We start from the raw sequence: 27728 nt of genomic DNA, 5'->3' as shown, positions 1-27728 counted from the left end.
GGTGGCCATTACACTGACGTTTTGTCTGTATTCTCTTTGAAAACCTTAAAAAATTACAAAAACATAAATACAAGAAATGAGAAAACTCACCTTTGCAAAGAGCCCAAGCATCATCATCACACTTTTCACCACTAGTCCTCAGCTCATAGAAATTGTACTCTTCAAGGCTCAGAAGACCATTTCCATCCAAATCAATCATGTCAAATATGTCTGATAAAGTTGCCCTGCAATTTTGAAAAACAAAATGAAGTGCAAGCTTTCTTGAGTGGCACTGGTTAATGTACTTCAGTTCAATCAACATTACACAGTTGCCTCAACACATCAAAGAATCCAGGGGCACAGTTTATCATTTGTGTGAAGCATTACCTTACTTACAAAGCCCCAAAATTAGAATGGAAGAATGAATATATAGGCTTATTGTAAGAGTCAAGGCATCACATTTCTATTAATCTTAAATGGATTAACTGAGTACCCCTATTCAGTAATGCTGTGAAATCTGTCCTACATGTGATTCCTCAATATGAATTAAAAAATACACCACACTAGGCGGGATATTTAAAATGGCAGCAACAGGTGACTTTTGTTCTCTGTGTGTTAGACAAAAGAAGAGTATTTTGATAAGCTTCAGCAGCTTCTAGGAAGCGTGGGGATGAAACTCGATAAAATGACATGTTCTGTGTGACTCACTTATGTATTCTTTTTTTATGACACAACAGGCTTCTATAAGAGTAAGAAAAAATTACTTACCCATAACTGCACTTGCACAGTTATCTTTCAACGACTCCTAGGCCCAAATTATTCTCTGTTTACATACTGGGAACCCTTTGTATGAATACATTAAATTAGTACTAACATTGGTTGCTATTTTAGGTTTCTAGCCTTTCCACTTCATTGTACTTTAGTCAACTTTTCACCCAATGGGGTGGGTATGCCTAAATCTCGTAGGCCACCTTCTCATTCTCTAGTACTAGTGAGAAACAATACGAAACATTACAGATCCTCAAGGAGGGTCAGACCTGTGAATCCAAGCCCAGTGTCATGCTAGAGAACTGTAACTACACATAAGTATCTTTTTTGTGTCATAGTTTAGAATATTGATAGGCTTACACGCCTTTAATTGGAATCACCAGTAGGTTGCAAATAATGTAGGTTGTATGACACTTTTGCTGTTATAAACAGATTGTGAAGCACAGCTTTTATTTTATTATATGTGGCCTGACACTAGTTCTCAGAGAAACAGTGCACTGTTCTTGATGTTGCAGAACGGAAATGTCTTCAAAATTCACTTCTACATGAAGAGCTATAGTCATGTCAATGCTGCTTGTGGAATGCACCTGTACCCTATTTCTAATGTTTCTATTAGACTTGCAGCTTTCCAGACTTTGACGGTATGCACCATGCAGTCCTATGCTTGGATAATAGCTCTCTCTTACTGGTTTGCAAACAAAAGTTCATAAGTCTGGTAGCAAATTCTTTAGTGTCCTCTTGTCCACTGGAGTGTACAAATCTCTTTCTACTCTTGAAGCAAACATTTTAAAATCTGCAAATTGAGACCACAAATGTTTCAGGGGAAAATTCTGACGGCACACAAGTCATAGCGGACGGATTTGTAAAAAATTAAAATAAAGAAAAAATTAAGAATGCATGGCCGTTTGATGGACAAAGCTAGAAGCTCACAAGTGAGTTTGACAGATGTTCTCGCAAGTAAAATGCTCTCCACTAAAGCATCCATTTTATGTTGTGCTCAGACATAAGTGTGCTACTTAGGACAGTGTTCATCTCCAATGGATGAATGTTAATGCAATTGGGGGAGGACAGTTTATGTTTTTAGAGGTGGGATATCATAATATGCACTCTTCACATCTATGCAGAAGGAGGGATATAATCTTCAGAATTGTCACTATACAAAAAACCTATTTCTTGGGAGCTATTTGAGAGATCCCAGGTCTATATTTGGCCTCCATTTTTCCATCTTCTTGCTTTCCAAGAAGTTGGGGCCACAAAGGCTTTTTTTTGGTCGCAAATGGGCCGATTCGCACAGTTGGTCGATCTGCAAAGGCAAAAAAGGCTTTTACACATATACAAATCCCTATTTGCGATTTGGTAACCTATTACCGAAATGGGTTGGTGCTTTGGTATTAGGAAGGCGCATGCTTAGGCTGTCTCTTCCTAATACCAAATCGCAGTGGTAAGTGTGAATATTTTGCGACAGAAATGCGGTCACAAACAAAATTGCATTTTACCGCCTACTTCAAGTACGTGGTAACCCATTTGCAAATGGGAAGGGGTCCCCAAGACCCCTTTCCCTTCATGAATGTTTGTAAAAAAAACATTTTTAAGAGCAGGCAGTGGTACCATGGAGCATTGACTACTCTCAAAAAAGAAAAAGAAAACGTCACCTTCTTTTTAAACTTATCCCATTTTCCTTTAAGGAAAACGAGCTGCGTTTCGAAAACAAGATTGCTTTATTTAAAAGCAGTCACACTCATGGTAGTCTGCTGACCCCAGCAGATCACCATCCCAGTTATTATAGTGTTTCCCAATGGGTTGCGAACTAAGACCTATCACTCATTAACACCTTGGATGCTAGGCGTTTTCCCCCTCCTGTGCTGAAAATTGCCATTTTGCTGGTGTCATGACGAGCTCAGCTCGTCATCAGCACAGCTCAACTGTGCATCATGACGAACTGAGCTCGTCATGAGCATCGAAAGGGTTAATTCATGCGGTAGGTCTATTTGCGACTCATTGAGAATCGCACAATGTGTCAAAGACACATTTGAACATTGGTGTTTACGATTACTAAAGAGAGAAACACAACAATTAGCTATTTGTAATCGCAAACATTACCTTTGTACATGTAGCCCTTGATATTTTGTTTTCTTTTGTTCTTGTTTATCTTATCTGTCCTATTCTTTAACACTCAGACTGAACTCTAGCAACTTGCCCCAGCTGAATCATCAAAATACTCTGCAAAAAAAGAGGAAGGTAGCTTAACTTGTGAACAAACAAGCAGAACTACATCTAAATCAGTGGCAGTTTCTCTGCTACGGACCACTTTGCACAGGTTTGGGTGGAAGATTGTCCCTTGCTGATGAGACAGAAGATCCTCCTGAAGAGGTAGTCAGATCGGGGGATCGATGGCCATGTTCAGCAGCTCGGGATACCAGACTCTTCGTGCCCAATCCGGAGCCACAATAATGACTTGGATCCGGTCGCGCCTGATCTTCTTCAGCACTCTGGGCAGAAGTGGTATCGGCGGAAAGGCATACAACAGACCGCAACACCACTCGCGACGAAAAGCGTCGCCTAGTCAGTGCCGCCTTAGAAATTCCAACGCGCTGAATTGCTGACATTGCGCGTTCTCTTCGGTGGCGAATAGATCTGACCAAGGATCTCCCCACTTATGTAAGAGATCTTGCACCTCCTCAGAGTGAAGACGCCATTCGTGATTCATCATGCACCTGAGTTCGTCTGCCCTGGCGTTCAGGGAACCAGCCAGGTGATGAACCACCAAGGATATACCGTAATGTTCCAGCCATGTCCAGAGGCGGAGAGCCTCCTGACATAGGGTCCACAACCCCACCCCACCCTGTTTGTTGCAGTACCACATGGCGGTGGTGTTGTCCGTGAACACCTGCACTACTCTTCCCCAGACAGAGGGAAGGAATGCTTTTAGTGCAAGACGAATCGCCCGAAGCTCCAGAAGGTTGATATGGAGCCCGGACTCCACCGGAGACCAGATGCCTCTGATCCCTGCCTTTCCCATGTGGCCGCCCCATCCCAGAAGGGATGCGTTTGTCACCACTGTGTCTTCTGGTTGGGGAAGGGAGAGGGATCTGTCGTTGACTCAATCCTGGTCTTGAGGCACCACTGCAATTGTCGTGCAGTGTCTGCCGAGATCTGGACTCAATCGGAAAGATTCCCCTGATGCTGCGCCCACTGGAAGTTCAGGTCCCACTGCAGATCCCGCATATGCCACCTGTCATGATCGACCAGCAGGATGCAGGAGACAATGAGGAACAGCAGCCTCAGAGTCATTCTGACTGAAACCCGGGATAGAGGCTGAAAGATCGGAATCATAGCATGAATATCCTGGACTTGCTGTTTGGAAGGATAGACCCGAAACGTGTCGTGTCAAGAACCGCTCCGATAAAGAGGAGCTTCTGAGGGGAATAAGGTGTGACTTCGGCACATTGATGGAGAACCCCAGCAAATGCAGGAGGTCAACCATAGTCTGGAGGTGTGAGACGACTGCCCGGGGTGAGCCCGCCTTCAACAACCAGTCGTCGAGGTAGGGGAAGACTGAAACCCATGATCTGTGCAGATGAGCTGCGACCACCGCCATCCCTTTTGTGAACACCCGAGGGGCGCTGATAAGGCCAAAGGGGAGCACAGTGAACTTAAAATGCTTGTTGCCTACCGTGAACCGCAGGTAACGCTGGTGGGCCGGCAGGACGGAGATGTGTAAATAAGCGTCCTGCAAGTCCAACGCTACCAACTAGTCTTCCGGGTTGAGGGCAGACAAGACCTGGGCAAGCGTCAACAACTTGAAAGTCTCCTTCCGGATGCAGGCCCTTGTCCTTCTTGGGGACCAGAAAGTAGTGAGAATAACAACCACGACCAACTTCTGGGACAGGAACGCGCTCGATGGTTCCCTTGGCCAAGAGAGCCGTAACTTCCTGCTGGACAAGGGCCAGGTGATCAATCAATCAATCAATACATTTGTAAAGCGCACTAATCACCTGTGAGGGTTTCAAGGCGCTGAGGAGGCGGGGGGTGCACCTACTGCTTGAATAGCCAGGTCTTGAGTAGCCTCCTGAAGGTTAGCAGGTCCTGGGTCTGTAGTGGGAGCAGGGGAGGGTGTTCCAGGTCTTAGCAGCGAGGTGGGAGAAGGATCTGCCACCGGTAGTCGCTCTTCGGATGCGAGGGACGGTGGCGAGGGCGAGGTCGGCTGAGCAGATCTGGCGGTTCGGGGTGTAGAAAGAGAGTCGTCTGTTGAGGTAAGCCAGACCGGTGTTGTAGAGTGCCTTGTGTGCGTGGGTGAGGAGCTTGAAGGTTATCCTCTTGTTGACGGGGAGCCAGTGTAGGTCTCTCAGAAGGGCAGTGGTGTGGCTGTGGCGGGGTAGTTGTTTCAGGAGTTTGGCCGGGGCTCCCGTGCAGAGGGTGTTTCCGTAGTCCAGCCTGCTACTGATGAGGGAGAAGTGTGGAGAAGTGTGGCTCACTGGTTAGAGCAGGCAGACCCTGAAGCAGAGGTCAGACCCGGGACCAGGGTTCAATTCCCGACGCGGCATGGTCTTGAGCTCAAATGTCCATGGACTCGATAATTCTCGCTTCGGTGCCTGACCTAATCATGCGTTCACACTCTGCAACTCTGGGCATTAAGCTTGCTTAATCTCCACAACGGCCCCCCGCGGCGGGATGCCTGGCTTTCACCTTGGGGATGCCCTGTAGGGGCTATCTCACAGGGAAAAGCCAGGACGGGTTCCCAAGGCAAGCGCGGAGATACCCCTTCGGGGGTCGATTCTGGCGCTATTTAAGAAACATAATAATAAATAATTAGGGCTTGGGTGACTGTTCTTCTTGTTTCCTGGGGATCCATCTGTAAATCTTGCGGAGCATGCAGAGGGTGTTGAAGCAGGAGGATGAGACAGCGTTGACTTGCTTGTTCATGGACAGTGTTGAGTCGAAGATGACTCCCAGGTTGCGTGCGCGGTCGGTGGATGTCGGGACTGCTCCCAGTGTGGTCGGCCACCAGGAGTTGTCCCAGACTGAGGGGTTGGAACCGAGGATGAGGACCTCCGTCTTGTATGAGTTCAGCTTCAGTCGGCTGTTCATCCATTCAGCGACGGCCTTCATTCCTTCGTGGAGGTTGGATTTGGCGGTGAGGGGGTCCTTGGTGAGGGAGAGGATCAGTTGGGTGTCGTCGGCGTAGGAGATGATGTTGAGGTCGTGCAGTCAGGCGACGTGGGCGAGCGGGCCATGTAGATGTTGAACAGTGTCAGGCTGAGGGACGATCCTTGGGGTATGCCGCAGATTTTCTCGGAGGCTTTGGATCGGAATGGGGGGAGGCAGACGCTCTGTGTTCTGCCGGAGAGGAAGGAGGTGGTCCATTCCAGAGCCTTGTCTCGGATCCCTGCGTTGTGGAGGCGTGTGCATAGGGTGAGGTGGCAGACTGTATCGAAGGCGGCTGAGAGGTCCAAGAGAATGAGGGCCGCGGTTTCGCCGTTATCCAGCAGGGTCCTGATGTCATCGGTGGCCGCGATGAGGGCAGTTTTAGTGCTGCGAAACCCTGACTGGGACAGGTCCAGGATGTTGTTCTCTTCGAGGTAGCGGGTCAGTTGTCTGTTGACTATCTTCTCGATGACTTTAGCCGGGAACTGGAGCAGGGAGATGGGCCGGAAGTTCTTGAGGTCTCTTGGGTCCGCCTTGGGTTTCTTGAGCAGGGCGTTGATCTCGGTGTGCTTCCAGCTCTCCAGGAAGGTTGCAGTCTCGAGGGAGATGGTGATGACTGTGTGAAGGTGGGTTGCGATGGTGGCGCTGGCTTTGTTGAAGATGTGGTGCGGGCATGGGTCTGACGGTGAGCAGGAGTGGATTGTGCTCATGGTTTTGATGGTGTTGTCATTGTTCACGTTGGTCCATGCGAGTAGGGGGTCGTAGACGATGGTGGGTGTGGGGTCTGAGGTGTTGGTGGCTGTCAAGGCGGTCTGGTTGTTGAAGCTGTTGTGGATGTCGGTGATCTTGAAGTGGAAGAAGGTGGTGAGGGAGTCGCAGAGATCTTGCGACGGTGGGATGTTGTTGGTGTTGGAGCTGGGGTTGGAGAGTTCCTTCATGATGTTGAAGAACTCCTTGCTGTTGTGTGCTTTGTTGTCAAGGCGGTTTTTGGAGGAGGCCCTCTTTGCGGATCTGATGAGGGGATGGTGTGTGTGGATGGTGTTCTTGTAGTCTGCATGGCTGTCCGGTATCTGTTCGTGGTGCAATTTCTTCTCAAGTTTCCAGCAGGTCTGTTTGGAGGCCTGGAGGTCTGAGGTGAACCAGCTGGCTCTCTTGTCGGGGCGTCTGTTAGAGGGTTTCTTGGGTGGGCAAGAGTGTTGGCGCAGTCGTCGATCCAGCGCCTGAGGTTGAGGGCAACTGAGTCGGTGTGGGTAGGTGGGCTTTGGGCGAGGCTGGTGTTCAGCTGGTCTGCAGTGACTTTGCTCCAGCTGCGGAGGGGGATCTGCTGGGTGCGGTGGTGCATGGTGGGTTTCCGGAAGGTGAAGTGGGTGCAGCGGTGGTTGGTCCAGTGGGGTTCGGTGGTGTGGCTGAAGGTGATGTGGGGGCTTGCGGGAAGATGGGGTCAAGAGTGTGACCGGCGGAGTGGGTGGGCATTGTGAAGAGCTGTCTGAGTCCGAGGTTGTCGATCAGGGTGGTGAAGTTGGAGTCGTTGCTGTTCTCGAGATGAAAGTTCAGGTCTCCGACGAGGATGTAGTCTGTCGAGGCCAAGGCGTGCGGGCTGACTAAGTCGGCGATGATGTCGCTAAACTGGAGCTGTGATCCGGGGGTCTGTAGATGAGTGTTCCTTTCAGGGTGGTGTTGGGGTCGGTGTGCATCTGGAAATGCAGGTGTTCGGCAGTGCCGAGGGTGTCATCGGTGCTGGACGTGATCCTGAGGGTGTTCTTGTGGATGATGGCAATTCCCCCTCCTATTCCGTTTGTTGCTGTCCCTGCGGGTGATCTTGTAGCCGTCCGGGATGGCTATGGCGATGTCCGGAGCCGAGGAGGCGGTCATCCAGGTCTCAGTCAGGAAGGCGACGTCTGGGGAGGAGGTGTCGAGCAGGTCCCAGAGTTCGACGGCATGCTGGCATGCGGAGCGGGTGTTCAGTAGGATGCATCTGAGGTGGTTGAGTTCTTTTCCTGCGGGTGGTTGGGCGGCTTGGAGGCTGGTGAAGTTGCAGCTCCGGCAGGTGAAGGGTCCTTGGGTGCGCTTCGGGGCGGCCAGGAAGCAGGTGTGTGATTGTCTGGTGTTGAGTGCGAGGAGGATGCTGGCGTAGTGGCATCGGCCGTCGTGGTGGGCACTGCGACCAAGGGTCCTGGCGCTGGGCTTGCCTTAGGCACGCCTTCGGCACGCCAGCGGCGCGCACAGTGGCCGCCAAAAATGGGGAGGTGGGAGGGAGGAGCAGCTGGGTGGCGGGAGGCAGGGGCGATGAATGGGCAGGCAAGGGGGCAGGGATGCAGGGACGCAGCCGCGGGAGAGCGGGAAGCGGGCAGCAGGGGGGACACAATACCGTACAAGGGGGCAACAGGAGCAAAATACAGAGACAGAGAAACCAGTACAAAAAAGCAGAAAGCAACAGCAGTGAATAAGGGCACAATACAGTACAATACCTGGCAACAGAGCGCGACGGCAGACAGGCAAGGCGCGCAGAGGCTCACCTACAGCCCACCACTGGGCCACCAGGGATGAGGCGCAGTTGGAATCCAGCGGGTGGAGGAGGGCCTCGAACTTCCAACAGCGGCTGAGAGCAGGGACACGGCCCAGATAGGTGGTGCTGTGCGGCGTGGGCAGCGACCTGCCTGCAGGCAGGGTCAAGGGTCGCTAACCTCACCACGCAGCAGCAGCCATATATGGGGAGGTCCTCCGACATACAGTGGTATTTCGGTGGCATGGCTGGAGGGGTAGCCTTGAATGGGAGGGAGTAGCCTCTTCGGACTATCTGCAAAGCCCACCTGTCTGACCTAGTGGTGCACCAGTGGGGGAGGTGATGGCAAATCCTGACACCCACTGGCGTTCATGGGCCTGAAATGTCAGACTAGAAAGGTTTGGAGGCTGCTGCAGAGGGGGGGTTGGTGGACTGGCTCGCCTGCTGGCCCCCGGAAAAACGATGGTTGTTTCCACATCCACAGCTGCGTGAAGGCTGGGTAACTTGCTGCAGCCTGTGGCTCTGGGCGGGACGTAGCGGGGCACCCCTTCCGTAGCAACGAAATAGGATGAAAAGCAGACTGCACAGGGCAAGTGGAGAGGCCCAAAGACTTGGCCGTAGCCTGTGAGTCCTTGAAACGCTCTAGAGCGTTGTCTGCTGTGTCGCCAAAAAGGTGACGGCCATCAAAGGGCATGTTCATCAAGGTGTTCTGAAGATCCCCAAAAAGCCAGTTGACCTCATCCAGGTGTAGCGTCTAAGAGCTACCGACGTAGAAATCGTTCTACCCAGACAGTCGGCAGTATCCAGTCCACAACGGATGGCAAACTTGGCTGCATCTCTCTGGGCGACGACAGCCTCGAAGAGCACTGTCTGGGCCTCCTCCGGACACTGAGGCAGCACCAGCGCACCCGAGTCCCACACAGAGCCGGAATAACGGCCCAATAGACATGCAGCGTTTATCGACCGCAGTCCCAAGCTGGCGGAAGAGAAAATCTTCTTCTCAAGATGATCCAGCTTCTTGGATTCCCTTTCCGGTGGGGCGGTAGGGAATGTGCTTTTGGAAGTAGAGGCTTGGACCACCAAGCTTTCAGGGGTGGGGTGTTGGGAAAGGAAAGTGGGGTCGCCCAGGGCCGGGCGGTGGCGTCGGGCAATCATCCTGTCCACGGGAGTCTCCGTGTTGGGCCTGGACCAAGTGCCCAAAAGGATGTCAGTAAGGGCCTCGTTGAATGGAAGCCGAGGCTCCGAAGAGCTTGCCCCCGGCTGAAGCACCTCTGTCAGGAGGTTAGTCCTGACTGCCACGGTAGGGAGTTCGAGGTTGAGAGCCTCAGCTGCCCTATGTAACACCACTGCATACAAAACTCCCTCCTCCGTAGCTACGGTAAGAGGAGACAACATGCCATGGCCAGGGGAGGTGTCTAGACCACTGACATCCCCCAGCTCCTCTCTCCTGTCCTGCTCAGATTCTGCCTAATCAGCTAAAGGGTCTCCAGACCTCTCCCAGTCCTCCCCCTCATTCTCTGACCAATCTGGTTGAAAAGGGTCCCCAGGAGTGAACAGGGGCACAAAAACCCCTCTCGGTGCCGGATCAGGCGTCGCCCACGCCAGTCCGGCTCAGAGTCCATGTCGGGATGGAGGCCGGAGTCGACGACGGCCGGATGGCCAACTGGCATGGAATGCGGTAATGGTGCCGGAGGAAGAGTCGCAGGTGGAGGTGTAATGTGGTCAACTAGCACCGATCCGGATCCAGGCCTGGATCCAAGGGGGGCCTGCGGCACCGGAGCCGTCGGTGGAAAAGGCCTCGGCCCCCCAACCATTATGCTGGGTCCAAAGGCGCGCCGACGGGTCCGGGCCCCCCAAAGATGGCATGCATCGCCTCGTAGAATGTACGAAGCTGGGCGGGAGTCGCTCCGGGTCCCGGAAAGGGAGGGAAACACGGAATTGACTCTTCGGACTGCGCACGCGGAGCCGTGGCAGGGGCGCCACCCGCATCCTTCATTGAATCGGCCAAACCACAAGGAGAAGTCGAAGAGCGCTGGTGCTTCTTGGACTTCTTCTTATGCTTAGACTTACCCGACCCCGAGTGCGAAGACTTGGATGACTTGGACGAATGGTGATGGTGGCTCCGTGACCATTCCCTCGACCTCCCTCATGACCGGGACCTCGACTGCCAGCGCTCAAGCAAATTTCGGGACTGCTCCTGCAAAGTCTTCGGCGCCATCGACTGGCAGTCGGGGCATTACTTGGGGTCGTGGTCGCGCTCCAGGCAAAAGAGGCACACGCTGTGCGGATCCGTCACCGACATCAGTCGGCTACAGGAACAGCATACCTTGAAGCCTGGCATCCCTTGTGCACCAGGAGTCGAAGACTCAAAAATGAAATCGACAAAAGTCGAGGGAAAAGTCAGTCAAAAAGTGACTGGAGGTACCGCTCTTCCCAGATCTGCGCTGGCTGGCATGGAAAAAGAAAGAATTGATATCAGCGCACGAGGGCAGCATCTAAATAGCTGCTGCAACGTCATCCCAGCGAGAAGACTCCAACGACGTACACGGAGCAGACCGATGCCAACTTCCAACGCGCAGAGGTACTGCTGACGAAAAAACTTTCCGGATCTATTCTGACGCCTAGGAGTAATTCTAAGGAAATGAATCTATAACAAACGTGTTTCTTTCAGATGGAAAGATATCAGAATTTGCTCTCGGCACACATCACATAACGTGAACCCCCAGATTCAGGGATCTATGAATTAGACAACTGCGCTATGCAGGTTGCCATGATCACTAGTAGAAGCCTTCAGTGAATTGCCCATAACTGATATTATTCCCATGTCCTCAGTGGCACTCCAAAGCAAACTATATAACAGTTAAGGCTACAAAGGCAGAGTGAACTGTTCTCAGATTAAGTCATTCACTGTGCTATAAATCTCAACAGTTCATTTGAGATGTCATACAACAATTGAATGTTATATTCCTCCACATGGGAGAGGCCACGTGCTCATTATGCTCAAATGCTTTGTGTTGTCAGATGCAATGAAAAAGTAAGTGATTATCCAAAAAAAGGAACAGAAGTTAAACTCCTTACAGGTCATTTAAAAAAAAGCTCTAAAAAATTCAATTTCTAAGGAGCTAAACCTCCAACATCTAAACTGAGCAGGGTGAATGCAGTCTCTTATACACTAAGCAGCTATTCTATGACAAAGGAAATAAAGAAACAGAGAAAAACAAAGATGGAAGGTTCCTAGCACCAATTATGAAAGACACTAAAGTAACCACATTAGGACGAATAATGGTAGCCATGGCAATCTGCATCAAGCAGTCGCAGGAGATGGTAGGAGCAAGCATTTACAAAAATCTATGAAGGTCTATCGACAGGACAGACCCTTGAACTAGAGAAAAAATAAGAATATCTGACTTGGATCACTTTAATGTCGGTCTTTAGTGCCACAATATTAACGCTCAAAGTTCCTATGGTGTAAGGCTGCCATCAGGGCTTTCCTAGCCAAAGTCTTCTGCAAAACATTCCAGAACATTCTGACTGAGTCTCTTTCAATACGGTGTAATGTAGCACGTTCACTCACTCCCACATTAGGTGATTTACCCTAAGCCTCATAGTAAAAAATGGACAAAAACAAACTAATATGCTCCCAACTGGCCCACAGGCTTGCTAAATTATGGCGACATTAAGGCTAATTTCAAAAACGTGGTGACCTCCCTGGAATACTGGAAACAATATCAGGAAATAAATAAATGACTTGAGTATCGCCTATAGACAGGTGATTACCCTATAGATGAAAAAAAGAAATTTGCGTTGACTGTTCAAGTTCAGCCTATATTATATCAAATTATTAATAACCTCAAGCCACTGTCTATTTTCACAAATCGAAGTCAACAAGCATCACTCACGTAAAGTATCCCTGGCAAGATGGATCTTGCACGGATGCCCGGATCTTGCTGCCAATATTCACCTTATCCTTACAACCCCATACCTAGACATTCAGGGAAAGCCACAATATTGAGGGAGTACCTCTAGCTAGGAAATAATTGAAACAATACTATTCACAAAAGACACCATATTCCGAAGACAAAACACTATCTCCACACATAGCAAAGAAACCCAGAAGGTATGAAATAGCGTAAGGTTTTAAGATCAACATGAGAAAGTCCTTGTACTATTTACCACAGGCAAACTCAAAAAATAGATGAGCTGCAACTTTGGCACTACATGGCCAAGGTGCAAGATCCAATTTAGGTATGAATGTAACTAGGAGAAACGGTTCACTGTATAAACATACTATGCCGTAGCTTCTAGACAAGCTATTAACATTAATTTTGTTAAAGTAGGTAGGAAGGAAAGAATGGTGAAAATGAACTTCCTCCCCAGGTTCCTTACTTTGAAGTGACCTCTGTGATTAATAATTCAATTAGCTGTCATCAAACAAACTCATGCTAGACCTGAAAATGAGTTTGGGCCAATAAACTCCAGAAAATAGTTCACAAGGTGAACTGTTGCTCTTCGACCACTGGCTGGTTGTTCGAAGCTTGAATAAGCACATGACTATTGTCTTAAAGACCTTCATGTGAAGAATATCATAGAAGTCCAAGAATCACTCTCCAAAAATGACGGTGAAATACTGGGATAACACAATTTGAAAATACGGGTTGACATGTTTTAGGTCTATGGTCAGCTCAATTTTTGTCAACTTGGTCCAAACAACTCATGCCTTACCAACTTAGGGCCCGATTCCGATCTCGCTGAGAAGGGCTCCGAACAGGATCCTTAGTGTGCGAGTCCTATTCGGAACCCATGTTTCCGACTGAACCATCCCCCGTTCCGGACGAGCAAGTACGATGCGAGTAGCCCGTACGCGCCCAGAGAATCGTCTCCGAATCGTACCGCGCAATGGAGCCAGATTCGGAACGAGCGAGTACGATGCATGATACGGACAGATGTATCTACTCGGTCTCAGCGAGAAAAAGCAGCTTACGGAATCGGACTTCAGGGGGCTAGAGTAGGCCCCCCTCCACCGGAGCCCTCCGAATCGGTCACGAGGGGGGGTGCGTATGGGACCCCCCGATCCAGGCATGCACAGTGTGGCGGGCAACATGGGGTGCCCGCCAAGGTGTTAATGCCTTTCCACACCTACCTCTTTATTCCTATGGAAGCCTGTCCGTAAACAAGCTCCTATAAAGTCCGTAACCATGTGGTTGCATCAGACTCGCTCGCTCGGACTCGCACAGCACGTTTCGTTAGGAAAGCCCTCTGGATCTGATTCCTACGGAGGCTTTCCTAGCGAGATCGGAATCGGGCCCATAATGTTCAATCTTTGTGTTGCAGGGGGACTTCCCCCCCCCCCCCACCTGGGTAACTTTACAAAGAGTGGTTGCCACTCGAGTTTGGGCAACACAATTGACATTCATTCCACTGAAGACAAATGTTTCTAATATGACCAATTGAGACAGTGGGTGTCAGAAAAGCTGATGAGACCACAGGCATCCAGATTTCAGACTCCCCAATCTCCCAATTCAGAACAGATACACACTGACCTCAAACAGTAGCTGTCATACACTGATTATCCATAACCTCCCCAACTGAGGGAGAGTCTTTGCCCTGAATTCGCCAGTGGGAGCTAAATCTGTGTAAAGAAATCTCTTCTGATATATCCCTGTCAATATGAACCAGCGTTGCTTCACTGCTAACGTGCACAGAAAACAGAGCATGCCAATAAAGTCCTTAACAGATGGTACTTATCTGTGATTGGAATAATAAGAATATACTCTGGCACAGGGGCATCCTGCTGGATGGCTAGGGAGACCAGTACAAAACACTGTATTCTCGTAGAGTTACCAAGGTTTTTTGGAAGGAAAATGTATACCTGATTAAGGCCATATTTGAGGTACAAACTTTATTGAGAGGTGACATAACATGACGCCATTAATGGAGCACGACATCCTCAACAATTTCCATCAGTGAGTCTCAGACCGGCATTCTGCAATGTGTCACTGTCTCCCTGTAACCCCACCCCTACAACATACACAATCTCATTTAAGACAATGACCTGCACCCCAAGATACCCTTGCTTCCTGCCAGTTACTGCACAGTTGTGTTCTTTGTCGCGCATCTTAGCCATGCAGCTGTTTTGCCACATGCATGTTATGCTATGCAGATTTGTAGAGAGCACTATCAACCGGAAGGGCATCTTGATGTTGAGCAGGTGTGAAGTTAGGCACACCGAGGGCCAAGTGGGGTACTTTAAAAAGTCAGGCCTTCAGCTTCTTGCGTAATTCAAGAAGTTAGGAGGGAGCTCTCGCATGTAGCTGCAGGTCATTACACGTTTCAGCAGTAATGTAGGAGAAGGTTTGAACGCTTGTATGCCTAAACAACTACTGCCTAAACCACGACTTCCTTAACCACGAAAACCTAACCACGAGATATTCTTAACCACTACCTTTTTTAGCACGACTTCCTAAACCACGAAATGAAACATCTCGTGTTTGGCCATTAGATGGCACTATTGTAATTACAATACTTCTTGCGTGAACCACTCGTAAATAAAACGGATCTAAATTTACTATGTTAGTATGCTTTGACAACGCATACCATTAGCTCTTTTTTTTATTTATCCTTTTTTTGGGGGGAGACCCCCCACACCCCCCTAATGTACCCTTAATTCTGAGGAGTGACGTTATACAGGAGCGGAGGGTAGTGGAAAGACTCATGGTTTAGGGAAGTTGTGCTTAAGGAAAGTTGTGGTTTTTGAAAGTCGTGGTTCCGGCTTCTTTGTTAAGGTAAGTCGTTATAAAATCATCGTTGCTAAGGATGTTTCCCGGTTTGAACGGTGGATCTGTTTTTCCACATGCATATATTTTGGGCAAGAGGAGTCCGGATGAGAAGTGTCGGGAAGGTTTGTGAAAGCAGATGAGATTGTTGAGATATGCTGAGCCAGTGTTATGTAGTGCCTTGAAAGTGTATGTGTGGAGTTTGAATTGTGCTTATTCATGAATGAGGAGCCAGTGGAGGTCCTTTAGATGTTGTGTGATGTGAGTGAGGCATGGGAGGTTGACAGAAATTCTGGCTGTCGATTTCTAAATGGTCTGCAGTCTTCTGGTGAGATTTTTATTGATCCCAGCATAGAGGGTGTTCCCGCCATCCAGCTTGCTTGTAACAAGGCCATGCGTGATGGTTTTCCAGGTGTGATTGGAAGCCATTTGAAAATCTTCCTCAGCCTCTTCAAAGTATGGAAGCCCGAGGAGGTGACGGCATTGACTTGGGGCTGTCATGAGTAATATGCTGCTGTTGAGAATCCTGAGGTTCTGGGCGTGGGTGATTGGGGTGGGTGCTCTTCCTGAAGATCACAATTTTTGTCTTGCTGATGGTCAGCTTTAGACAGTTGCTCTTCATTAAGTGAGTAATTCCAGTCATGCAGTCATTGAACATGATCTGGGTACTGGGCATCTTGTCTGTGAGGGAGAGAATGAGTTGTGTGTCGTCGGCATATGAGAAGACGTCAATATCGGGAGAGTGGATGATGCTGGCTAGAAGGATCATGAATGCTTTGAAGAGGGTCGGGCTCAGGAAGGATCCTTCCGGCACTCCGCAGATGAGCTGGTGGGCATCTGAGATGTACGATGCCAGGCTGGCTGACTCGGTCCTTCCAGATAAGAAGGTTAAGATCAATCTGAGCACGTGTCCTTGGATTACAATGTCATGTAGTTGTTGGATGAGGATGGGGTGGGAGAGTGTGTCAAATGCTGATGAGAAGTTGAGATGGATGAGAGCAGCTATATCTTCTCTATCCAGAGCCATGCAGATGTCATCTGTGGCAGCAATGAGGGCAGTTTTTGTACTGTGGCTAGGTCTGAGACCAGACTGGGTGGTGAAGAGGAATTGGTGGTCGTTGAGGTATTTGGTGAGGAGCCAGTTGATGATTTTTTTTAAGACCTTTGCCTGAGAATGGTAGACAGGAGATCGGTCTGTAGGTGACAAGCATTGAAGGGTCCGCAGAGGATTTCTTCAGCAATGGGAGGACAGTTATATGTTTCCAAGCATCTAGGAAGGTCAGGGAGGAGGTGGGGCATTCAGAAAGGATTCGAGCATGGCGCTGGTGGGTTGCGGTCATCTGGGATATGTGTGGTTTGGGCAGGGGTCTAATGGGGCCCTACAGTGGATGGACTTCAGGATGGCTGTGGTTTCTTCTGAGGTGATGACACAGCAAGTGATTAGCATTGGTTCCTTGGATATAATCAGGAGGTGTTTGGCAAGGTCTGTCAGGTCCAGTTGCAGGCTGAAGTTGCTATAAATGGCGATGATTTTGTTGCTGAGCAATTGAGAGAAATTGTTGCAGAGGTCCTGAGAGTGAGTGATCAGGTTGGAAGCGGCCAATGGAGAGGTGACATGTTTCACAATGTTATGTTATGTTATTGGGGGGTCTTATAGAGTGCTCGGCTACTCGGGCAGGGTGTCCCGGCGCTATACAGATCTGTCGAGAAATGACCAGAAAAACACAAGCAAACTATTGTCCATAAAGCCAGGTCTTAAGCCCCTTCCTAAAGGACAGCAGGTTGTCTAATTTCCTGAGGGAAAGGGGCAGTTTGTTCCAGAGTTGGGGGGCCAGCTGTCTGTATGAGCGCCCACCAATGCGCGCTCGTTTAGTTGCAGGGACAATGGCCAGAGCTTGAGAGGTGGAACGAAGAGATCTAGAGGGAAAATAGAACCGCACTCTTTTCCTTAAGTAAACCGCACCAATACCATTCAAGGATTTGAAGGCCATGATAAGATTCTTAAAATAAATACGTTTGCGCACTGGCAGCCAATGAAGCGAGTTCAGAAGAGCTGAAGTATGAGCCCTACGGCTGAGGCCAAAAATGGCCCTTGCCGCTGAATTCTGTACCGATTGGAGGCGTGTAGGGAGGTATTGTGGGAGGCCCAAATAAAGTACATTGGCGTAATCCAGCATAGAACCGATCAACGCCTGAACCGTAATCCTCCTGTGGCCAAGGGAGAGAAAGGGAAGAAACTTCCTGAGGGTTCGTAACAGGCCAAAACACTGGCCGAATACGTTTAGAATCTGGGGTTTAAGGGTTAAACCATTATCGATTTTTACACCCAGATTCTTTGCCAGAGAGGTGGCCGATGATGGTGGGTACCATGCAAGGATTTGAAGGCCATGATAAGAGTCTTAAAATAAATACGTTTGCGCACCGGCAGCCAATGAAGCGAGTTCAGAAGAGCCGACGTATGAGCCCTACGGCTGAGGCCAAAAATGGCCCTTGCCGCTGAATCCTGTACCGATTGGAGGCGTGTAGGGAGATATTCTGGGAGGCCTAAATAAAGTACATTGGCGTAATCCAGCATAGAACCGATCAACGCCTGAACCGTAATCCTCCTGTGGCCATGGGAGAGAAAGGGAAGAAACTTCCTGAGGGTTCGTAACAGGCCAAAACACTGGCCGACTACGTTTAGAATCTGGGGTTTAAGGGTTAAACCATTATCGATTTTTACACCCAGATTCTTTGCCAGAGAGGTGGCCGATGATGGTGGGTACATATCAGTAGGCCACCAAGATTTCCAATGGGCATCAGGGGGGCATCCAAAGAAAAGAATCTCAGACTTATCCGAGTTGCATCTTAGATGATTCAGTTGAAACCAAGAGAAAACGGCCTCAAGGCAGCTCCTGATGGAGCCGCCGACGAAATCGGTGTTCTTATCGCAGGTAAAGAGAAGCTGCGTATCGTCGGCATAGGACACAATCCGGGCTCCATGAGATTCCACCAATTCAGCCAAAGGAGACAAATATATATTAAAAAGAGTGGGACTCAACACCAACCCCTGTGGAACTCCCGCATCCAGCGGGGGAACAGTAGCCGAGAAAGGGGGGCCCATATCGATTGGCAGCGGCCAAAAATGGCACTTGCCGCTGAATCCTGTACCGATTGGAGGCGTGTAGGGAGATATTCTGGGAGGCCCAAATAAAGTACATTGGCGTAATCCAGCATAGAACCGATCAACGCCTGAACCGTAATCCTCCTGTGGCCATGGGAGAGAAAGGGAAGAAACTTCCTGAGGGTTCGTAACAGGCCAAAACACTGGCCGACTACGTTTAGAATCTGGGGTTTAAGGGTTAAACCATTATCGATTTTTACACCCAGATTCTTTGCCAGAGAGGTGGCCGATGATGGTGGGTACATATCAGTAGGCCACCAAGATTTCAATGGGCATCAGGGGGGCATCCAAAGAAAAGAATCTCAGACTTATCCGAGTTGCATATTAGATGATTTAGTTGAAACCAAGAGAAAACGGCCTCAAGGCAGCTCCTGATGGAGTCGCCGACGAAATCGGTGTTCTTATCGCAGGTAAAGAGAAGCTGTGTATCGTCGCCATAGGACACAATCCGGGCTCCATGAGATTCCACCAATTCAGCCAAAGGAGACAAATATATATTAAAAAGAGTGGGACTCAACACCAACCCCTGTGGAACTCCCACATCCAGGGGGGGAACAGTAGCCGAGAAAGGGGGGCCCATATCAATTGTTGGCGACCAGACAGGAAAGACTCAAACAAGTTGAATACCGTCCCTCTCAGTCCAATCTCCTGGAGTCTTGAAAGAAGACGTCTGTGAGGGACGGTATCAAAGGCCGCCGACAAATCAAGTAGAACCAACATCGCCTTCCCTCCACTGTCAAAACCTCCTTTATTGACTCTGTGACTTCCAATAATGCAGTCTCTGTGCTCTAGTTTGAGCGAAAACCGGATTGAGTATGATGAAGAATGTCTCGGGTTTCAAGGAAGTTTGAAAGGGTGGAGTGGACATGCTTTTTTACAATTTTGGCAAAGGCAGGGAGCAGCGAGATCGGTCTGTAATTGGAATGGTCTAATGGGTCCAAATTGTTTTTTTTTTTAATAACGGAAGAATGTGCACCATTTTCCATGCACTGGGAACAATGCCAGTTTCGAGAGAAGCATTGAGGAGCAGATTGATGATGGGGTTGATAACATGTGCCATTTTCGCCAGGATTTTAGCAGGGCAGGGATCTGACGGAGAGACGGATTTTAATTTTGATAACAGATCCAGTGACATTTGAAGGGATAACGGGGGAAAAAGTGAAAGTGTGTGACTCTCAGGGAGGGAACAAATTACAGAGGGATTCAAGCCAGAAACTCTTGTAGAATCGACAGGCCCAAAGGAGGCCTGAATGCTTATGATCTTATTTGCGAAGAAACTAGCCAATTTTTTGACCCATAACTCTGTAGGAGAGAATTTAGACATTAAAGAGGTAGGGGAGGTGAATTACTTGACTATCTTAAAAATGTATTTGCTAGTATTGGCTGCTGATTCTATTCTTTTAGAGAACGGTGAATTTTTCTCTATAAAAATAGCCCTATGATATCCTTTCATGAGAACCTTGTATGTCTCTTTTGATGAAGCATCATAGTTTTTGCGCCACACTCTTTCGGCTTTCTTACAGCGCCTTCTGGTCTCATGAAGCTCTGGAGTAAACCAGAGGGCCGAAGCACGCAGTTCTTTTTTTAACCGAGTGGAGAGGGGCGCTATCTCGTCAAGACGCTGCGTGAGCTAATACTGGAAAAGAGCGAAGTCATTTGCCAACTCACCCGTGAGCTGGCAGGGGTGCGTTGCAAGAGATTGCTCAAGCATATCGGCCGTGACACGAAAATAAGGGCGAGAGGCCGTCAACTGTGAGTCTATGCCAACACTGGCTGCTTTGGAAATTCCCAAAATATCAAAGTTCAGTAAAAAGTGATCGGTCCAAATCAGGGGTAGGGGAGGGAAAGAAATAATAGGCAATGAAGAAAAAATTTGATCAAGGATATGGCCTTTATTGTGAGTAGCAGAAAAAATATAAGGAGCCAAACCAAATGTACTAGTTACATCCTGAAATTTCAAGGTATCCGCTGCGTCTGTAACATCCATATGGATGTTAAAATCCCCTAAGAGTAAACAGTGCTTAAATTTCATATTTAATGGGGAAATGGCTAAATAAAAGGAGCCAGAATGGCCAGGCAGTCTGTAGAGCAGCAGACCAGCACACGAGTGATAGGGGGAAAAAGACAGACAAAAAACAAGTGACTCCACCCCCGAGATATCCTCAGTCAGAACCACGGAACAGGAGTAACGCCTATCCACCATAATAGCGACTCCCCCTTCCCTACCTGAAGCTCGATCTTTCCTCACCATATAATAGCTTAGGGGAAGAGCAGTAGGAATATCCGGGCTTGAAGAGTCACCAAGCCAGGTCTCTGTCAGAAAAAGGCATGCCGGCTTATACTCGGTTAGAAGATTGAAAAGATCAAGAGTATGTTTGCCCAGGGACCGAGTGTTAAGTAGCATGCAGGAATAGTTGTTTTGATCGATTTCCCTAATTGGCGCCAGATCTAAGGAATCTACCACACCAGCAGTGTCATTACTAGCGTATATATTCTGAGTTGTCCAGCCGCAACATGCGCAGCTTAAGACATCCGGGGGGTTATTAGGGAATACGGGGCACCCAATAAGTCCCCTTGCGCTATGCTAAAAATTAGAGTCATATTTATGCGTGCAATGGCAAAGATTTCTTTGCTTCTGTTGGTGCTGGCATTAATGCAGTCATCCAGAGCAGCACGTTGGGTGGTCTTGTTTAACTGGTGGTAGAGTTTGAGGACGGCTTTGAAAGTGCTCCTTCCTGCATTGTCATGACTCATTCCCCATTTGCTCTCCAGTTGTTTGCAGTTGAGTTTCCTCATTCTTGAGTTCCCACTTCAAACCACACCTTCCAAACATGGACCAGCTGAGATACTTCCATTGTGGCAGCATCACCTCCTGCAGCACTCACACTTACAGCCAGCCTAACAGCCACATTATATTCCTGCTCACTACAGCACTAACATTCTCTCCTGTTGACATCTCTTGAGGAACGTATGAGTCCCATGGAATAACATGCTATTTAGTGCATGTACAAAAGGCCATACCATGGTAACCTTGTTCATGTTTCAACATCGGTCACTGATTGATCTTATGGTTCACTGAAGATAGAGCTCTGAAAAAAGAGGCTCAGTTTGAGGTGTCAGTGTTTTGCAACTGTGTCTGAAGATGCAGTTGCTCCATTTCTGATTCCTCGAACCCCTACTTCTCTACTATCATCAGAGCTGTGTGAATAATAACAGCTGTGAGCCTGTGTGTGAGGTGAATCATCAGAGCTGTGTGAATAATAACAGCTGTGAGCCCGTGCCTGAGGTGCATCATCAGAGCTGTGTGAATAATAACTGCGTCAGCCCCGTGCGTGAGGTGCATCATCAGAGCTGTGCGAATAATAACAGCTGTGAGCCCGTGCCTGAGGTGCATCATCAGAGCTGTGTGAATAATAACTGCGTTAGCCCGTGCGTGAGGTGCATCATCAGAGCTGTGTGAATAATAACACCTTTCAGCCTGTGCCTGAGGAGCATCATCAGAGCTGTGCTAATAATAACTGCGTCAGCCCCGTGCGTAAGGTGCAACATCAGAGCTGTGTGAATAATAACAGCTGTGAGCCCCGTGCTGAGGTGCATCATCAGAGCTGTGTGAATAATAACTGCGTCAGCCCTGTGCCTGAGGTGCATCATAAGAGCTGTGTGAATAATAACAGCTGTGAGCCCCGTACCTGAGGTGCATCATCAGGGCTGTGTGAATAATAACTGCGTCAGCCCCGTGCCTAGGTGAATCATCAGAGCTGTGTGAATAATAACAGCTGAGAGCCCGTGCCTGAGGTGCATCATCAGAGCTGTGTGAATAATAACTGTGTCAGCCCCGTGCGTGAGGTACATCATCAGAGCTGTGTGAATAATAAAAGCTGTGAGCCCGTGCCTGAAGTGCATCATCAGAGCTGTGTGAATAATAACTGCGTCAGCCCTGAGCTGAGGTGCATCATCAGAGCTGTGTGAATAATAACTGCTTCAGTCCCGTGCTGAGGTGAATCATCAAAGCTGTGTGAATAATAACAGCTGTGAGCCCGTGCCTGAGGTGCATCATCAGAGCTGTGTGAATAATAACTGTGTCAGCCACCTGCGAGAGATGCATCATCAGAGCTGTGTGAATAATAACAGCTGTGAGCAACAGCATACTCTTGCACACACTCTCACTGCTCACCAATTCAAAGTTTGCTAAAAATTTTATGCAACGCATTGTCATACTCAATGCCAATAACTCAAACTTTAATGCTGCGAGACCTATTGCATTGTAAATGCTTGTTTTTTTTTCTGAAGGGAATTAAAATGGGGTTTTACTGTCCATTGTCTTTTTGTCTCAAAACGTGATTTTAATTTGATGCTAGTTGCTCTAGGGTATGTCACGTCCTCTAGATAGACGAGCTGTCTTTCAGAAAACAGCTACTCCAGAGTTGATGTATAGCAAAGAAAAAATTGTAAAAGGAGAATAAAGGTTTAAAGGCAAGAATAAATAACTATTCTTTTCTAGAACTTAATTACCATTTAGAGAATGTGACCGAAGCCAACTATAATTATTTGTTAAGACTACTCACTTAAATTCCTTTGTAAGAACCAAATCCTTGTTTTTGTCTCGATTAACCAGCTTAGTTTCTCCTCTAATTTGCTTTTTTTTCTTTCTTAATCGACAGCCTGTTGTGAACGGAATCAACCAGTAGATCCCGGAAGCAAGTTCCCCTTTCCATCCAAAAGTCTGTTCACCCCATAAAGAAATGAAAAAATACAAGTTTAATGAGCTAGCTCTATATTTTGAGTAGGATTTCTACAAAAACGTATCTTTGTTTCTATTTAAGTAAGTTTAAATTTTAGAAACTTAAGAAATGTACATTTATTTAAAAACATTTTTAAAACTGCAGCACCGAGGAAGAGTCTCCTCGAATAAAGTAAAAAAAAAATCAGATAAAGGAATCAATTGACAGTCTTGAAACTCAGGATTTATTTCAAGACCAGAAAATCACTTAGAACTACAATTACCTATTCATTCTAATCTTTTTGAGACTTGCATATTTCAACCAACATAGGATTTGTAATGACATCATAGAAACAACTAAGGAGTAAGCAGATCCCCAAAGCATCAATACCATAAAAAAGTTTTTAAGACCTGCCTGCAAGAACAATGTTTCCAATACTACGGAAGGTTTGAAAATACAATTACAAGAAAACACCACAACCTGTAGAAGGTCGTATCTAAGGTAATATGTGGCAATGCAATATTGGCGCCATTAAAGGGCATGATGCACCATGGCATCAGTAAGCTTTTAAAAGTTTTTTCAGTTGCTTCAGCTTTTATTATATATTTAATGAACAGTGTCTCACTTTAAAACTAACCCGCTGCATCCAAACACTGCACTGTTCTATCACAACCATTCAACTGTGTACTAGAGAAAGTCTATTGCAAATCAATATTTTGAATGCATAACATTAACTTTCATTGGACAGACTAGATGTGGTTTACGATGTCATATTTTATTTTGACTTAGTTCAGCACAACTATCACTAATGATTTACGTGTGGATGTCAGAGAGAATAGAATCAGCGTTTTTTTATTTCCATCTCTCTAAATCCTTATACAGATCAACAATCTTTTGGACAATACATAGACATTTGGATTACATTCACTCAGATAAATGTCTCAACACGTGTCCCAGGAGGGGATCACTACAAAAAGCTATCAACATGATCCTGCACATATGATCAAGTTAATCTAAAGTATAACCCATCAAATGTGTGAATCATTTACTAATAACACTGTTATACACAAGGAAAACTTCTCAGCTTTGTAAAAAATAAATACAATTATATTCAATGTCAAAGAGGGTATGGAGGTTCCTCTTGCCACCTTCTGCTTGGTTCTAACTCAACCAGCCATATAGATGTACAGGTTTATGTGTTGAGTAAAAGAAAGTGGTGGGATGTTATGATTGAAAAGAAGATTAATCGGAGTCTAATTCTATGGAATTCAGAATGGGAGAGGTTTACATCATGGGACCTTTTTGCAACGTCAGACATAGACACTGCATTGCACTGCATGTCCAGAGTGTACATTCACTCTTGGTGGGGCACCAAGTGTATCGCTTTAATGAAGTCATGTGAAGTTCCTTAGTTTTAAAACATTTCACGAATGGCATGGTTTGAGAGGTATTTAGACAAAATATAGAGTTATAAATGTCAACTCACACAAATATCGAGTTGTAAATATCGTGACACAGAAATATCGACAGCAAGTATATCGTGGGCAAGAATATTGATTTTAAGGCAAGAAATATATTTTTTGAAAATATAGACGTCCTTAATATCGTTTGCAAGAATATAGTTATTTAAAATATCGATTTTTTATTATGTGCTTTTTAGTTCTGTAGCGGGTTGTGGGTTTATAGGGGAATAGAGTGGGAAGTCATTTATTTATAATAAATTAATGATTATTTTTAATTTATTAATATTTATCTAATTGAGATTTATAGAGTTAACTGTGGGAAATAATTTCTTATGATTTAATTATTAATTGGTTGTTAATTATTAATTAATTCATTGGTAAATAATTATGGTAATTGTGCAATCGTTTTTAGGTGCGAGCTGTGGGGTTTACAGGGGTAAAGGGTAGGAAGTCATGTATTTTTTATTAATAATTAGTTGTTTATTTTAATTAAATGAAAATATGGAAATTGTGTAATTAATTTTAGGTGCGGGTTGTGGAGCTTATAGGGGTAAAGGGTGGGAAGTCATTCATGTTTAGTTAATTAATAATTAGTTGATAATTAACATTAATTAAATAATTGAAAATTAAATATGAAGATAGTGTAATTAGTTTTAGGTGTGGGTTGTATGGAGTAAAGGGTGGGAAGTAATTTATGTTTAATTAATTATTAATTAGTTGGTCATTTATATTAATTAATTGATGGTTAATTAGGGTAATTGTTTATTTTTTCGAGTGTGGGTTTTGGGTATATAGGGGTAAAGGGTGGGGAGTAAATTAATTTTACTTTATAAATGCTATTTTTCATTGTATAAAATTTTTTTTACAGTTTAATTTTAGCTGTGGGTTGTGGGGATTATAGGAGTAAAGGGTTGGAAGTTCATACATTTTTATGTGTTTTAATTTGTTTCTTATTAATATTTCTTTAATTGATAAATCATTACGTTAATTATGGAAGTATATCTTTTTTTAAATTTAGATGTAAGTTGTGAATTGTGTGGTGTTATATGGTCGGAAATAAAAAAATTAATCTTTTTGTTTCTAAATAACTTAAAAATGACGACACTCTTGAGATCAAACCCTCCGACAAAAGGGGAAACATTGTGATCTTTAACCAACATCATTATTATAAAGAAGATTGAGACAGCCTAATGACAAAGAATGCTACGTGCCTATCAACAGAACAGATTACTTTGAGTGCATCAACATTTTCCATCAATACTTGCTGGAATGGAGGGACGAAGGAATGTTGGATCAAGAGTCCTTCATTGTGAATCACTGGTCCTTCCGACTTTTTATCATCTTTCTAAAATCCACAAAGACCTGATTAACCACCCAGGAAGACCAATTGTGGCCTCTATTAACAAGCTCTTGAATAATAGGTCAACAAATATTGACTATGTTTTAGCCCCATTGGTTAGAGACTTGGCTTTTTTTATATGGGACACTCAGGACTTTTTCAGCCTTTTTGAGGGTACTACGTGGGAACCTGACATGTTACTTATCACTCTCGACATTTCCAGCCTCTATCTATACATGTATCAACCACAGTGATGTCATTACATCAGTCAAATGGTTCCTCAATAAGACACCACTGAGATTTCAAAAATATAATCTCAAGAACCAGCAAATGATTAATTTTTGCCTAGAAAATAAAATGTTTACATTTGCAGGACAACTATTTAGGCAGCAACGTGGTACGGAGATAGGCATGTTCTTCACTCCCAGCTACGCAAATCTTTCCGTAGTCTTGTGGGAGAAGCATGTGGCCTGGGGGGAACTACACGAACCATAGATTGACAAGGTAACGCTATGGGCAAGATCCATAGACAACCTTTTTATTATTTGGCAAGGTAGTCGTTCCTCAGATGAGGAATACATTGCCTCGTTAAATAATAACAATTTGAACTTAACATTCACAGGTTCAATTTGTGATACTAAGGTTTGTTACTTAGCTCTAGAAGTCTATGTAGAAGATGACACCCTGCGCAGAAGGCTGTATAGGAAGCCTACGGCAGGCAATCCTGCCCTGCATGCTGGGAGTCATCATCCCAAAAGCCTGATAAAAAATATCCCATACGGAGAGCTCCTGCGTCTAAAACACAACTATACGACAAAGGCAGATTACGACCAAGCCAAAAATGTAGCCCTAGAAAGATTTAAAACCAGGGGCTACACTAATATAGAGCTGCATCAGGTGGAAGCTAGGGTAGACCCAATCAATAGGTCTGACTTACTGATAGCAAAAACACTGAGGAGAGCAAACCAGGACGGCACTGCCAGAATGATCACACATTATACCGAAAAATCTGGAGAAATTGTGCAGATCTTCAAAAAGAACTGGCACATCCTCCAAACTGATGTCTTAAAAAAATAACCTTCCTACACGTCCTCAGATTACGTATATACGTTGTCAATCCCTAAGTGACCATTTAATCCATAGTCACTATGATGCAACCCGCTTCACCATGAATAAAACCCCAGGTTTTTACCCGTGCATGCCCTTTAAGGCTTGCAAATATAGTCACAAAATAACAAACTACAAAGGGAGACCAGGCGATTTAATGCCAACCAGAATAATTAACAACTCCTGAATTGCAATTTGGAGTATACTGTATGGAATACCCCTGCCCTAAACGCTACACAGGGAGTACAATACACTCCGCTAAAAAGCGCATTCTCGAACACATGTAAGCTATTTACAAGAAGGATGCAACTTATCCTGTTGCACGCCATTTTGAGACCTTCCATCACAGTAACCGAGATCTCTTTAAATTTGATAAAATACTGAAAAACGAAAGGGGAGGGGATAAAGTTAAAAAACTGCGTATCTTGGTTTCAAGATACATCATAGATCTCCAAACGAAAGCCCCTGCAGGTCTTAATAATGATGAGGAGATGTGGGTACATCTGGAATGAAATAAGAACATAGAAACTCTATAACAAGAGAGAATAAACCCCCCCCACACACAAATGAGTGGAAATTACAATCTCTATTCCACTTGGAGACTGTGACATAAAGTTAGCAGTACAATCCACTATTGCCGAGAGCATCCAGTGACACGTTCGCCCATTCAGGGCTAAATAGTATAGCAATATGGGAGATAACGTGGAGGAAATGTATATACATAGATACACAAAATATCAAAAAGGGGGAGTGAAGAGGTGGTGCAG

The 27728-nt window shown here is 46.2% G+C and overlaps 1 protein-coding gene across 1 annotated transcript in view; it reads right to left on the bottom strand.

Moving 5' to 3' along the window:
• EFCAB7 (EF-hand calcium binding domain 7) overlaps positions 1-27728 on the bottom strand; it is a 413197-nt gene that overhangs the window by 114091 nt on the left and 271378 nt on the right. Inside the window, 2 exon segments of the mRNA XM_086953570.1 lie at positions 91-224; positions 22897-23054. Of these exon segments, the coding sequence (XP_086809696.1) occupies positions 91-224; positions 22897-23054 (292 nt within the window).

The sequence above is a fragment of the Lissotriton vulgaris genome, chromosome 1_1, assembly GCF_964263255.1.
Source record: "Lissotriton vulgaris chromosome 1_1, aLisVul1.2, whole genome shotgun sequence".
Classification (NCBI taxonomy): Eukaryota; Metazoa; Chordata; class Amphibia; order Caudata; family Salamandridae; genus Lissotriton; species Lissotriton vulgaris.
This window is presented reverse-complemented; position numbering and strand designations above follow the sequence as displayed.